Source organism: Leuciscus leuciscus (genome assembly GCF_965113295.1).
Source record: "Leuciscus leuciscus genome assembly, chromosome: 18".
In the NCBI taxonomy this organism is placed as follows: Eukaryota; Metazoa; Chordata; class Actinopteri; order Cypriniformes; family Leuciscidae; genus Leuciscus; species Leuciscus leuciscus.
The window spans coordinates 19,888,412-19,903,008 of record NC_138742.1 but is presented as its reverse complement, the minus strand read 5'-3'; the positions used below and the strand labels follow the sequence as shown (position 1 = coordinate 19,903,008).

Here is a 14,597-nt window from a genome sequence, read left to right as displayed (position 1 = left end):
GCAGAGGGCCTCAAACAGACCCTTGCAGCACTCCATAATTTACTGACGTTAACTTGGGATAATTTCCTGTTTAAAAAAACTAAATTGTAACAGTCTGATAGGTACGATCTAAACCACCTTAATGCCTGTGCCTGAATTGCCTGTAATTTTGTAATCGATCTAAGAGTATGTCATGATCTATTCTAGTGTTAAGCACTAAGCACTAAGATCAAGTAAAACTAGTATTGAGATGCAGCCTTGGTCAGAAGTTAGAAGTGAGTCATTTTTATGAGCGCAGTTTCCAATGGGGCCTGAATCCTGACTGAAATTTTTCATAAATATCAGTACACTGTAATAAAGAAATCTGTAAAAAATGGAAAAGGTACTGGTAATTTTCTGCCAGTATCTCATCAGTTATTTTTACAGACATTTTCTTTAACCCTAAAACACAACACAATTCATTGCGTACAAATGCACTGGAAGCATTGCAATATTACGGATGAAAAATCAATGAAGAAAATTCTTTCATATATTACCACAGGACATCGGGCCCTTTTTTACATGTATAATAAATCATGCAAATACTGTATATCATGTATTTTTTATTACATCTACTTTAAGGGAAGTCATGATTTTTCTCGGTAAGAATCACAGCACATGTTGATTCATTATTTGTTATAAATAAATAAATACATTTCACATAAATTAATCTAATCTCAAGCTATTTATAATATAATTAACAATATAATTTGGGCCTGGTTTCACAGACAGGGCTTAGATTACACCAGGATTAGTAGGATCCAGGATTTAAGTAGCTTTTATAAAATGAATTATGTGAATCTTAAGACAAAACAATAGCACTGACATATTTTATTTACATTTATGAAAGTATATATTTAAATGTACATTTAGCAGATGCTTTTATGCAAAGTGTTTTACACATTATAATGTTGTATCTTTTACTATACATTATATTAAATGAATGTGCAAACAAATACTGTAGCCTATATCATAATAGTCTCTTCTTCCTGCAAGTTCAGTTTTTACTGTGTTACACGAATCAAGGTATTAGAATAGAATACAAATATAATTGAAAAACAATGTTTTTGAATCTCTACAAATGTGTAGGCTGGGTTTAAAGTGTGGTGAACTTTTATTCTTCATTGGCCATGCAAGTGATCTTGTGACATACAAATGGAATAATGACAAACTTTACAGATCCTTGAAGCCTGAAGAACAGGTCATTGAACAGGATATGCACTGAATATTTTGAAAGTTACTAACAACGATTTGTAATTGGAATTAATGGTGCATTACATTGCTGTCTGAAAGTTGTGTGTAGTGAAGGAAAACATCTTCCTCTTTCTTTGCGTTTCAATTGCTTATGTTGCTCTGTTGTAAGTCGCTTTGGATAGAAGTGCTAAATGCATGAATGTAAATACAAAGATATTTTACAGTATTTTTTTACTCTCTTTGCAGTGGATGTCATTTTGGATGGACTCAGTGACAGAAGACTGAACATATTCTGAAGGGGCTTGTATCTTTGAAATGATTGTTCTAATGAGTAATGAAACAAACACTCCTACAATCACAACAAAACCTAAAGACTGGTATTGTAGAAACGGTCGATTTCTTAACTATGTGATGTCTGGCAACATCCAGGACAGATGACAGTGAGCAGCTTTATGGGGAAATTCCTTTTTTGAAATGTCTGTTTTGGTTAATCATTGTTTTCATGCAGAAGTTCTGTGTTGGGGGTAAAAGGAAGTAAAATACATGATAAATTCTGCATTTCAGCAATAGCAGACACAGTTTCTTGACTGACTTCAAGTCTTCACTTTATGATGACCAAATTTATTTTTATAGCTGGTAAGTGATTGTTGCTCTTAGAGTATGCTTTTTAAGAGTTTGAATGTTTGAGTTTTTTATATGTTAACATTTCATTTGTACCTCTTTTCAGGCTTTTCTCTGGCATTGTGCCACTTTGGTAAGTTTTTTTATTTATTTGTTGTTTCATTAAATATGATATTCAAAGGCCATGTTTAAATAATACTAATAACAATACAAATTTATCCATTATACAAACAGCTTGTCCTTTGTAGGGTGGTGGAAATAATAATAATTAATATTATTATTTGTTCTGTTTTATATTATTATTATTAATATTTGTGTAATAAATATTTGTGTAGTAATTTTTTTCTTTTTCTTTTTTTTTCTTCAGGACTGGCCTTCCAACTGCTATGCTACTTCACAAACTGGTCTCAGTACAGACCTGGCGGTGGCAAGTACCTGCCATCCAATGTGGACCCACATCTGTGCACTCATTTAATTTATGCTTTTTCCATTATTAGTCAGGAAAATAAATTGACAACCTTTGAATGGAATGATGAAACTCTCTACAAATCTTTCAACGGACTAAAGAAAAGGTATGTGCGATCATCTGATGTTTTGTTTGTGAATATATTTGTTTACAGAATAGAATGCATTATGTAATGTAGTTTTGAATAATAATTTTTTTGTACAGCGAATAATGATACAAATATTTGTCTTGACAGAAACCCCAGCTTGAAAACTCTCTTGGCTGTCGGAGGATGGAACTTCGGCTCAGCTCAGTAAGAGTCCAGCTCAAACATTGAATATTGAAGGATGTGTGTCTAGAACAGAACTGTTTATTTCATCTTCATGAGATTTCCCACTTTACTCTAGGTTTAGTATCATGGTGTCCACATCAGAAAACAGGCGGACGTTTATTCAGTCCTCCATCGCATTTCTGAGGACCCATGGCTTTGATGGTCTGGATCTGGACTGGGAGTATCCCGGTGCTCGTGGAAGTCCTCCAGAAGACAAGCAGAGATTCACTCTGCTGTGTAAGGTACTTCATTATTTACAGATTTGTATTCTCTCACACAAATCAATGCTCTTTACAACAAGTTGATAACATGGTTGAATGTTGGAGTAAAAATCAATAAAGATGATAAATAATCAGAGAAAGAATGAGTATGCATGTACGCATATCCAAAAGTCCACTGGTGAAAATGCTTATTTAAATGGGTAAAAAATGGGTAACGCTTTACATTAAGCTTTCATTTATTACAATTAGTTAACTACATTAGTTAATTTCAACATTAACTACTACATCTGTTAACATTAGTTAATGCTCTGTGAATTAAGAAGAACAGACATTTTATTAACTAATATTAACAAATGCTTTAAAAATGTATTGCTCATCTCATGTATTAACTCATTTTAACAAATAATTCCTTATTGGAAAGTGTTACCTAAAACTGTAAATAAAATAAATAAAATATGAGCATAACAAAAACTTGAGAGGAAAATTAATTAAAACATTGTTTAGGAGGTATTTAGTTTGTTCCTCTTTTGCTTTAATGACAGCAGCACTTGAGCTTCATGAACTCCACAAGTGTGTGTAAAACCTGATGATCATGTTCTCCAGCCTGATTGAGATGATACAGAGGAACATCTGACCTTCTGTACAAGAGAGTCACATGATCAATGTCACAAATGTACTTTGACTAGTTACCAAGAAATGGTGCAGAAAATTTTATTTTTGTTTAACATCATGCATATTTATAAAAAAAAAAAATTTTTTTTTTTACAAAATCCTAAAGCTTTCTGCTTATTTCCAGGTTTATATTAGATTTCAATGTGCATTATAATTACATTGAGTTAAAAAAGGCATTAATCCACTGCAAATATGTGACTATAACAGGAACTCCAGGAAGCTTACCAGGCAGAGAGTGCCGCCACTGGACGCCCCATACTCATGCTCAGCGCTGCAGTGGCTGCTGGGAAAGGAAACATTGATGCTGCTTATGAAATTGCAGAAATGGCCAAGTATGTCTCCTGTTCACTTTTTTGTTCACTTTGAATCATGAAATATGTTTAATATGCTTTGGAAAGAATCTCTTAAAATGCCAATCAAATGTATAAATGGGTGATAACTATGAACTCGCTCTTTCCCTCTTGTAATGCAGATATTTGGACTTCATTAATGTCATGACCTATGACTTCCATGGCTCATGGGAGACGGTAACTGGGCACAACAGTCCTCTGTACCGTGGCTCTGGAGACACTGGAGACAATATCTACTTAAATACTGTACAAAAGCCTTATATCCTACTGGAAAATTTCTGAAATACACTGCCTTGCCAAAAAAAAAGTCAAATGCCTATTGATGGAAATAACATCACAACATTTATTTCCATCAAGACGTGCATCAATTGTTGGTCAAGATCTTGTGTTGGCAATGCAAGAGTCAAGCACTCTGTAAAGTCTCCTCCAGCACATCCCAAAGACTTTCATTATATTTAAGGTCTGTGCCAATTCATGTGTGAAAATCATTCTTCATGCTCCCTCCCAACCATTCCTTCACAGTTTTAGCCTGATGAATCTTGACATTGTCATCCTGGAATATGGCCATGATGTGTCTTCCTACTGGTTGTTCAAGAAATGAAAAACTAGACACTCCATCAATTAGGGTTAGAAGAACATACAGTATAACATGCTTGAAACATAATAATCACTGCAATAATGATCAAATCATAGATTTTTATTAAGCATTTGTCTGTTTAAATACAAAAAAAAAAAAAAAAAATGTTTGGCTGGGCAGTGTATAACATCAAGTATAACATATAAATGATTTATGAATTATACTATGAGTCATTGCAAACACAGAGCAGCTGGAAACAAGCAACAGAAAATAACTGATTCATCATGACAATGTAGGATTTTGCAATGAAATACTGGAGAGATCAGGGTACTCCTGTGGAGAAGCTGAGGATGGGCTTTGCAACATATGGAAGAACGTTTCGTCTGGCGTCTGCAGCCAGTGGAGTTGGAGCTCCAGCTAGTGGACCTGCCTCAGCTGGACCTTTCACCAGAGAGAACGGATTCTGGTCCTATTATGAGGTCTTATCTTCAATCTATACTCATGCACTTATATCATAGCACAATATTTAATAGTGAAAAATAAAATCAGAAGAGTTATGAACTGATCATCTCCTATCAGATCTGTACTTTCCTTCAAGGAACCACCGTGAAATGGATTGATGATCAGAAAGTTCCTTATGCAACCAAGGATGGGAACTGGGTAGGATTTGACACCAAGGAAAGCTTTACGACTAAGGTGAATATGTCATAAATGTTGGAAATTACATACAATTTAATGCAGTTCTCCTGCTTTCAATAATTAAATCTGGTCTGCTACAGGTGAACTATCTGAAGGAGAACAAGTTCGGTGGAGCTTTCGTCTGGGCTCTGGATCTCGATGACTTTGCAGGACAGTTCTGTGGGCAGGGCAACTACCCTCTTATTGGGCAACTCCGTACACTTCTTGATACTGGTACAGTACATCTCATATTTATAGAAGCCTATTCCCGCCACATAAGAAAAAAAAAAAACATACGTTGGTAAATCATAATTATCACGTGAAAAGTCACAATTATGAGATACTAATTTATAATTATGAGATAAACAGTCAGAATTATGACATAAATGGGTTAAAGTAGGAAATTGATTATCCTACTTATGATTTTTATCTCAATACTTTCAACTAGTTATAATTTCCATTTGTCATAATTTTGATTTTTTTTATCTCATTATTATAACTATCTATTTTAGATTTTTTATCTCATATTTATGTGCAACATTTCATGTCAACTTTTTGTGATTTCAATTTCGACTTTTGATCTAATAATTATGCCATAATTTCAACTTTGTCAGACTTAAATTTCAACTTTGTCATACTTCAATTACTCAATTTTAAATTTGTCATGACTTTTTTCATAATTTCAACTGTCATAATTTTGATATTTTATCTCATTATGACATAGCATCTCATCATTTTGACTTTTATATCGTAATTATTACTTTCTATCTAATGATTATATTATATAAAGAATAGATAATGAATATTCTGTTCTGCATCACCCTGTTACGGTTTATTTTGCGATAATAACTGACTGACTGTACATTATCCTTTATTGCCCGGCTACTCCCCAAATAAAGAAATAATAAATATATGGGCGTGAAATATTGATTTGAGTTGAAAATGGTTCATAATAGTACCCGTACACTTAAGCGTAGCCATAGATGATGCTAAATATTAGGAAATATCAGACCACTGGATGCCGTGATTAACCAGTCAGAATCCAGTATTCCAGGGAGCCGTGTAATAAACCAGATTAATAATTGGAAAACTTAAGATAAAACATCATATTCCAATTTCCTCCTCCAGAGTCTCCTCTCCCTCCAAATACAACCGATGTGCTCTCTGGGACCTCAACAACAGCATCCACCACTGCTCTATCTTCAAGACCTCATGTTGTGCCGACAGTTCCCTCAGGAACAGATTTCTGTGTAGACAAACCGACGGGGGGAATATATGCAAACCCAGCTGACCCGATGACCTTCATTCAATGTGCTAATGGCATAACCTATGTAAAGAGATGCGCTGAAGGGACCGTCTTCAATCCCAACTGCCTGTGCTGTGACTGGCCTAAGAATTAACCTCACGTTATCACGGTTTCACTATTCAGGGCCACTAGTGCCGCAATAATTTCACATTTTATCTTTAAGTATTGTGTTAATGTCTTCAAATTTTACATAGACAGTCAATGATATAATACTACTTTCGTAAAATATTTAGTTGGGTCTAAAAAAGGGGTCAGTCTAACTTGTCTGATTAAAACTAACCTGATTAAAAAAACAGCACTTGTCCACTTATTTTACATTAGAGTGTGACTGCACCTCAGCAGCGTGGGTGAAGGTATTCTGTGTGCAGGTTTTTACTTGCGCTTCTAAGTTCAATTAATTTATTCGAATTTAGTTTCAATTTGATTCTAGCTCTGTGTTTAATCTGATTCCAATTTTAATGTATTATACAATTTTGACTGTTTCTAATTAGGAACTAATCATAAACATTGATTATGTTTTTTTTTTTTTTACATAATTATGTTTATTGAATTTTCTTAAGATACAAATATAACAAGACATCACCCCCCCCCCCCCACCCCACCCCCAAAAAAACAAAAAAAAACACTCAGATTTTTATATAAAACAGGACCATACTAATAAGGCAGATTTGTGAGAAGAAAAATAGTACAACATTATATAATGTATAACATGTATAAAATAACATTTCCAAAAGATGAAGAGGATGACAAAAAAAAAAAAAAAAGGTTAAATGTCCAGAAAGTTACACAGTTACATTGTTCCTTGTAATATAATTGGGCGAAGACAAGGTTCCAAAGCGTCCAGATATGGGGTCCAGACTCCAGACTTTGTAAAACTGGCCTGTTTTTCCATGTAACACATAAGTAAGGCGCTCCAGTGGAATCAACTCAAAAATGATCTTGTACCATCCTTTAAGGGATGGAGATTTATCACTGATCCAATTAAGTAAAATATTTTTCCTGGCAGCAAAGGATAGAATATTATACAATTTCTTATTAGCAGACGAAGAAATGCATCTATTAGGTATACCCAACAACAGTGAGACTGGGTCAAAATCTAGCTGAATATTAAAGATCCTTTCCATCTCCCCTAGCACCAGAAACCAATACCTTTGCAGTCTGTTACATGACCACAAACAATTGTGTTAAGGTACCTCTTTCAATTTGACATTTTAAACACATAGGCGATAAAGAGGAGTTGAAAAAATGCCTGCGGTTAGGGGAAATATGGAGTCTATGAATGATTTTTAATTGTATTTCTCTCATTCGTGTACAAACAGATATTTTTCTAGCATTAGACCAAATGGCTTCCCATGTTTCATCGTCAATGTCAGTAGCTAACTCTTCTTCCCATTTAGTTTTAATACTCTGTGTGTCAGCATAAGAGATTGAGCACACTGAACGATAAATCCTACCTAGAGGCATTTTCCCTGATGATAAAAATAATAACCTTTCAATAGAAGAAATTTCACAATTTCTAACAAGTGTTGTGTTATTAGTAATATAATGTCTCAATTGGAGGAAACGAAAAAAATCTAATTTGGACAAATGATACTTCTGAGTTAACTCCTCAAATGACATTAATTTATTGTCTGAAAAAATATCCCCAACATTACTAAGTCCCAAACAACACCATCGTTTAAAACCATCATCCAAAATTCCTGGAGTGAAATCAGGATTGTTTAATATTGGTGTAAAGAAAGAAGTCAATTTAAATCTACCTTCAAGCCTACATGCTGATCTCCATGCTTTCAGAGTATTTACTATAATTGGATTATCATATATCTCTTTTATTTTTTGAAAACTCTTAATAAAAAGAAGGGCTCTTAAAGGAAATTGAGAAAAGGAAGATTCGATATCCAACCAAGTAGAGGAAAAATCATTCCTGACCCAATCTGCAATGTATTTCAGATGAGAACTTAACTGATACTTCTTAATATTTGGAAAATCCCCCCCCCCCCCCCCCCCCTCCTCTATGGCCATCGCAAACAAAAGTGGTGACAAGGGGCAACCCTGCATGGTGCCTCTATGTATAGGAAAATAATCAGATCTTAAGCCATTTGTCAATACGGCAGAGCATGGGTCCGTGTACAGCACTCTAATCCATTGCACAAAATTTTCCCCTAGGCCAAATTTTTCCAAAACAAAGAAAAGGTAGGACCACTCAATATGGTCAAACGCCTTCTCTGCATCCAAGGACAGCACTAGCCCATCTATGGATTTCCCTTTAAAGGCAACGATAATGTTTAAAAGGCGTCTTATATTATCAGATGAATTCCTACCCTGTATAAATCCTGTTTGATCGATCCCAATTATTGTAGGAAGAATTTTTTCAAGGCGCATTGCTAAAATTTTAGAAAGCAATTTCCGGTCCACATTCAGTGATGCTATTGGCCTGTAAGAAGTACATACATCAGGACTTTTACCTTTCTTTAATATAAGCGTGATATTAGCTTCTCTAAGGGTCTTTGGTAATTCTTTAACCACAAAGGAATGATTAAACATATTAAGCAATGGGTCTACAAGCAGCTCTTGAAACTCCTTAAAAAACTCTCCACAAAACCCATCTGGTCCAGGTGATTTACCATTCTTAAGAACATTAATAGCATTAATAACCTCCTGTCTAGTAATAGGTCCATTGAGGGAGTCTTTTTGTGTAGCTGAAATAGTTGGTAGATTAATCTCAGAGAAAAAGTCAATCATTTGTTTGAGATGGTCATCTGTTTTCTCAGAAGAATATAGATTCATATAAAAATCTTTAAACGAGTTATTAATATTCTTATTATCGTGGAAAATATTATCATCTGAGACAACAATAGTAGTGATAAACTGAGATGCAGCACGTTGTTTTGCAATATATGCTAGAAATCTCCCAGGTTTGTCTCCATGCTCATAAAATCTTTGTTTTGAGTATCTTATTTTCTTCTCTGCTTCCATAGTAAGGAGACAGTATAAAGATGCTCTAACTGCTTGTAACTCTTTCAATAAATCTGCTGATGGGGATCTATTATAAATTTTTTCCTTAACCAATAACTGAGCCTCCAAAGCCCTGTGATTTATCATTCTTTGACGCTTTCTAGAGGAAGTATAATTTGGAGATAATTTGCCCCCTTGCATAAGCTTTACAAGTTTCCCACAATAAAGATGGATTATCTGTGGATAGAGAATTAATAGATAGAAAGGATTTAAATTCAGAAGAGAAGTAAACTGAAAATGCACTGTCTCTAAGTGTTGCAATATTAAGTCTCCACTATATAGAACAGTCAGCTGTATTCCTGAATCGAAGCTCCATAGTGACACTGGCATGATCTGACAGTAAAATGCTTTCAATATTACAAGATAGTACTAAGTGCAAATCTGTTTTTGGCATAAAAAAGTAGTCTAATCTGGACTGACACTTATAGGAGGTAGAAAAAAATGTGTATTCCTTATCAGCAGGGTGAAGAGTTCTCCAGACATCTACAAAACCAAGATCTTTACAAATATTCTGAAGGGATCTCGCCTGAGCGGTTAGAGACGCAGAGCTATGTGGGTGTCTATCTACAAAAGGATTCATTACACAATTAAAATCTCCACCCACAATTGTTAAATCTGCTGACCTGGCACTCAAAAAACACTTTAGTAGTAAAGTCAGATGGATGAGCTGGAGGATAGTACATGTTTAGTATGAGAATAGTTTTACCTTGCAACAAGCCTTCAACAATAACATAACGACCACCCCTATCTTTAATACAGTTTACCATTTTGAACAGTAAATTACGTTTAATGAGAATGGCAACACCTCTACTTCTAGATGTAAAAGAAGAAAAATATATCTGCCCAAAACCACCCTGTTGTAATTTTAGATGTTCTGCATCACTCAGATGAGTCTCTTGTAAAAGAGCAATTTCGATATTTCCTTTTTTCAAAAAAGCAAGTATCTTTCTCCGCTTTAAAGGATTATATATACCTCGAATATTCCAAGTGCAAATCCTAAGCACCCTAGACATTCAATATTGCACAGACAATCAGTGCAAACATAATGCAAATGAATTTAGAGTATATTCCTGTAAGGGAACCCATAGGAAATCTGAGCTTCAAACAAAAATTAACTAAAATCAAAATAAAACACAGAAAACTATTCAAGGGAACAAACCTGCCAAACATGCAGGAAGAACTGTTCTCACTCTTTCCTTCTGAAGGCAACTGCCTTCCCCCCCAAACACCACTCACATCTCTGAACATAGGGTAAACACAAACCTCACCACGCTCTCAGCAACATGATACATCTTCACTCAGCATGTTATTTTGTTGAGATACCACATCACTGTCCCGTTGACGGTCAGCCTCAGAGTTGCAGGATACAGTAGTGCATACTGCATACCCAATCTTCATCTTCTGCAGTCGCCGTTTGACATCGTCGAAAGCCTTGCGTTTCTTTATCACCATCGCAGAATAATCGTTGAAGAATGAAATCCTCGGTCCTGCATCAGTGCTCATTTCGGGATCCATGCCAACACGACGAGCTGCGTCCAACACTCGCTGTTTGTCCGTAAAGTTATGAAACTTTATGATGACAGGTCTGGGTCTCTGCTTAGGTCCTGGTAATGGCGCTAACGAGCGATGAGCACGATCTAGCTTGATCCGTCCAGCCTTCGTTGCAATCTTTAAGTAATCGGGCAACCACCTTTCAAAGAAATGCACCGGATCACTTCCTTCCGCGCCCTCTTGAAGACCGACAAGATGCAAATTACACCTGCGCCCGCGATTCTCCAGATCGTCGATGTGCGCTGACATTTCGCTCACTTTTTTTTGAAGATCAGCCACGGTGGCCTGCAGAGATTCCGTTGAATTTTCCACACCGGCTATTCGTTCCTCCGCCTGGCCCACTCGTTCCACCAAGGCTTGGAACTGAACGGTTTGATCGTTTATCGCGGCTAGGACAGTATTCACTTTATCATCTATTACCTTCGTAACGTTTTCAGTTAATTTGTCCATAGCTTGAGCAAAGTTGGAGTTGGAACTTTCCTCCTCAGGACTCTTCATGCTCGCGTCAGCACCGCGTCGCCGCTGGTAGTAGAACTCTTCGACGCAATCTTCTTAGCTTTGGGCATTCTGTCAGATCCTTTTGAAAAATATTGATCTAAAGACATGGCACATTAACCATTTAAGCTCGTAGAATGATTCCGCTGAGTGAAAATATTAATTAATCGAATATTTGAACTAATGTCACGAGAGCTCGCCAAAAGACGTGTTCACTCTACGACGCCATCTTTCTTCCCCTTCCATTGATTATGTATTAATTTAGGTATTTGATTATTTTAGGTATCGAATACTTTCAATTATGTGTTCATTAGGGACATGATGTCGCACAGAGTCTCATGCGGGCCGGGTCTCCCCCTCGGTTGAAATCATGTTCCGGGAGGAACCGCAATACTGTCACGGTGTGGTGCAGGCATAAGAAGATGAGGAGACAAAAGTTCAATACAAACTTTTACGTATAATAATATCCAACGGGTACAGACAGGCAGAATTTTACACACACCAAAATAGGACTAACTACGGACAAGGACTGACTGAACTGAAGGAACTAAATACAAACACTGATGAACATGATTAGGAAAACAGGTGACACAGATGACAATGATTAACAGAACAGGTGATACAGAAGAACTAATAAAGGTTGACATGGAAACGGATGAGTGGCGGGAAAACAGAACAAAAGACATGTGACTAACACAAACAGAACACAACTGTGACAGTACTCCCTCCTCCCGGTAGGTGTGTCTTCGCACCGTAGAAGACCAACTGTGGAGGGAGGGGACTCAGGAGGAGGACGAAGAGTAGGTGAGGGCAGACAAAAGGCAAGAGGTACCAAGGTGGAGCAGGCAGTGCTGGCGGCCAGGGCACAGCCGACAGAGGGAGGAGGCTGACGACTCCAGGGGGGCGACTGACGGGGGCGAAGCAGGAGGGAGAGGAGACCAGGGTGGAGCCGGAGAGGGCGATGCAGAGGATCTGGAGGGACTTGGCGACGCAGATGGCTCTAGCGACTGAAGCGCAGGCGGGGATCCAGAAGGCCACGGTGGAGACGGAGTAAACGAGGACCAAGGTGGAGCTGGAGGGAGAGAGGAGCTCAACAGAGCCAGAGGGACGAAGGGACGAGGCGAAGCCAGAGGAGGGTAGTCCCGAGGCGAGAGCAGGGCGAGAAACGACCAAGGCGGAACCGGGGGGACGAGGGAGACCGGCGGAGATGAGGGAGGCAGGAGCCACGGCGGAACCAATGGGCCGACCGGCCGCAGTGGAGTCCGGGTCAAGGAGGTCGGAGGCGGAGGCGGAGACCAGGGATCCACCGACCCTGATGCAGTGGGTGACTGGCAGACCCACGGTGACTCCACCTGTTATGACACCGTCCAGCACTGCCAGGCCTTCATCTAAAACATACTGGAGCTTCACCCCTTGACTCTTTAGGAGCTTCACGATATTGACTGCGCCATGTAAGCCATTCACCTGACATGTAACCGTATAAATAAGTGCATCCAAACAAGTGACTACAAGTCAGTTAACTTGAGACTGACCTCCTCATCATGACCCAAACCAATGTAGAAGCTTCTGCGAGGGGTGTAACCTCGTTCCAGCAGGTATTCCAGCGCCTGAAGGATCCCCTTCAAGAACAAACATTGTTACAGTTAGCTTTAGGTTGGAGTGAACTGATGTGCAATTGTTTGAATGAAGAGCGATGCAGCGTTGATTCACTGTACCATCACAGACTGTTTGTTGTCGATGGTTCCTCGTCCATAAATGAAGCCATTGAGCTCTTGAGCAGAGAAAGCTATTTAGCTATTCTAGTTATTTACCTTAACTGTCATAACAATAACGATAGCCACACCCTCATTGGCTCTGGCCGCACCCTTTCGCCATGTCACATGACCGAAAGAGAAGAGAGGTCGTTTCGAGGGGGGAGGGAAGGGTAATGTATTTGATTAAAGATTATAAGGGTACATGAATTAAAAAAATTAATGAAGTGCACAGATAAATCATTTATAATAAACACTACAATATTACATAAAAGAAGATTTGTCAAATTTGATTTCATGCCGACTTTAAAGGCCAAATTGTGTGATTACATTGTTCTCGAAGAATAAGCATTGAAACACAAAAATGAAATGATTAATGAGTTTGTCAATTATATTGTATTATATTAATCATGTAAAGTATTTAATATATTTAAAGTATAAAAAAATTATTACATATGAATGAAATACTAGGTTAAAAGGTCTAATAAAATTAAAATATATATTTTGGTAAACTTACATTTCTCATAAATTTCAAAAAAAAAAAAAAATTTGATCAATTTTGTCACAACAGCTAAATAAACAGTGTTGAATGGTTGAGCTTATCAAATGCTGTCAAATCTAAAATATGTGTCAACATTTTTTGTTTTAATTAAATTAAGTTAAGAATTACATGATTTTGTCCTGACTGTCAGTTCAGTAGACTAATGAAATTGTAAATATTTAGTAGGCTACAGATATATTTTGTTTATTTTCTGCCATATAATAGTTTGTAAAGCATATATAATAGTTCTCACCAAAGTTTTTGGGATTTAATAGCTTAAAAAAGAGAATGGGCACAATTAGCGGCAGGTATCAGTAATCTTGCGTTGACAGCTCTGTTTGATGCTGTTGTGTAACGCATGTTGTCTCAGTCTCACCCCTCCTCAGCAGCCCGTCAAACTCCTGCAGCACGCTTGTGTTCACATTCTTCTCAGTAGATGACACGGTGGGAATCTGTATGGCCGCTATGAAAGTGATGAAAACCAGACATTTTAAACAATTACATTACAATTACATATGTAATATCTACAGGCAGCACCCATGTTGACAGCGCATCCCTTATCTCCATTAACTGTATCTTTATGTCTACCTAATCTATTTACGTCACGTGACGAGTTGAATGTCAAACTGCGCGAAATGAGCCAATCGTCAAGATAGTTCAGCACGCGCACTCCCTGTTGCCTCAGGGGGAAAAGCGCTGCGTCCATGCACTTTGTGAAAGTACGAGGTGCTACAGACACCGTCCTTCGTTGTTACAAGGAAGTAATGGCTGTAAAACCCTGACCGGCTCAGATTTTGTACTTCGATGCGAAGCACGTGAGCCACATTGCTT

General features: G+C 37.4%; 2 protein-coding genes across 3 annotated transcripts; one reads left to right on the top strand and one right to left on the bottom strand.

Moving 5' to 3' along the window:
* The first annotated feature begins 1,455 nt into the window (after positions 1-1,455).
* Positions 1,456-9,455, top strand: LOC309480351 (acidic mammalian chitinase-like). 2 transcript variants are annotated; one of them, XM_082144784.1, is made up of 12 exons: positions 1,456-1,652; positions 1,777-1,848; positions 1,940-1,966; positions 2,201-2,405; positions 2,535-2,591; positions 2,686-2,851; positions 3,710-3,834; positions 3,975-4,098; positions 4,726-4,908; positions 5,009-5,125; positions 5,209-5,341; positions 6,236-9,455. In XM_082144784.1, exons 2-12 carry the CDS (start codon positions 1,821-1,823, stop codon positions 6,505-6,507), a joined length of 1,437 nt encoding a protein of 478 aa, XP_082000910.1. In that variant the 5' UTR covers positions 1,456-1,652; positions 1,777-1,820; the 3' UTR covers positions 6,508-9,455. The 2 variants fall into 2 exon arrangements, with proteins under 2 accessions (XP_082000910.1, XP_082000909.1); XM_082144783.1 differs by lacking the exon at positions 1,456-1,652 and having other exon boundaries at positions 1,718-1,848.
* Positions 9,353-14,349, bottom strand: LOC309480356 (uncharacterized protein). The gene is made up of 3 exons (XM_082144789.1): positions 13,190-14,349; positions 13,007-13,093; positions 9,353-12,938 (listed from the first exon to the last, which is right to left on the bottom strand). Exons 1-3 carry the CDS (start codon positions 13,190-13,192, stop codon positions 12,165-12,167), a joined length of 864 nt encoding a protein of 287 aa, XP_082000915.1. The 5' UTR covers positions 13,193-14,349; the 3' UTR covers positions 9,353-12,164.
* Positions 14,350-14,597: the final 248 nt, after the last annotated feature.

Bases quoted from the DNA above. Each gene is read 5' to 3' on its own strand.
- LOC309480351 (XM_082144784.1), top strand. From the start codon at position 1,821: ATGATGACCAAATTTATTTTTATAGCTG. The intron at 1,849-1,939 runs GTAAGTGATTGT...ACCTCTTTTCAG, and splicing joins CAAATTTATTTTTATAGCTG to GCTTTTCTCTGGCATTGTGC. The intron at 4,099-4,725 runs GTACAAAAGCCT...ATGACAATGTAG, and splicing joins ACAATATCTACTTAAATACT to GATTTTGCAATGAAATACTG.
- LOC309480356 (XM_082144789.1), bottom strand. The intron at 12,939-13,006 runs GTCAGTCTCAAG...GTTACATGTCAG, and splicing joins GTTTGGGTCATGATGAGGAG to GTGAATGGCTTACATGGCGC.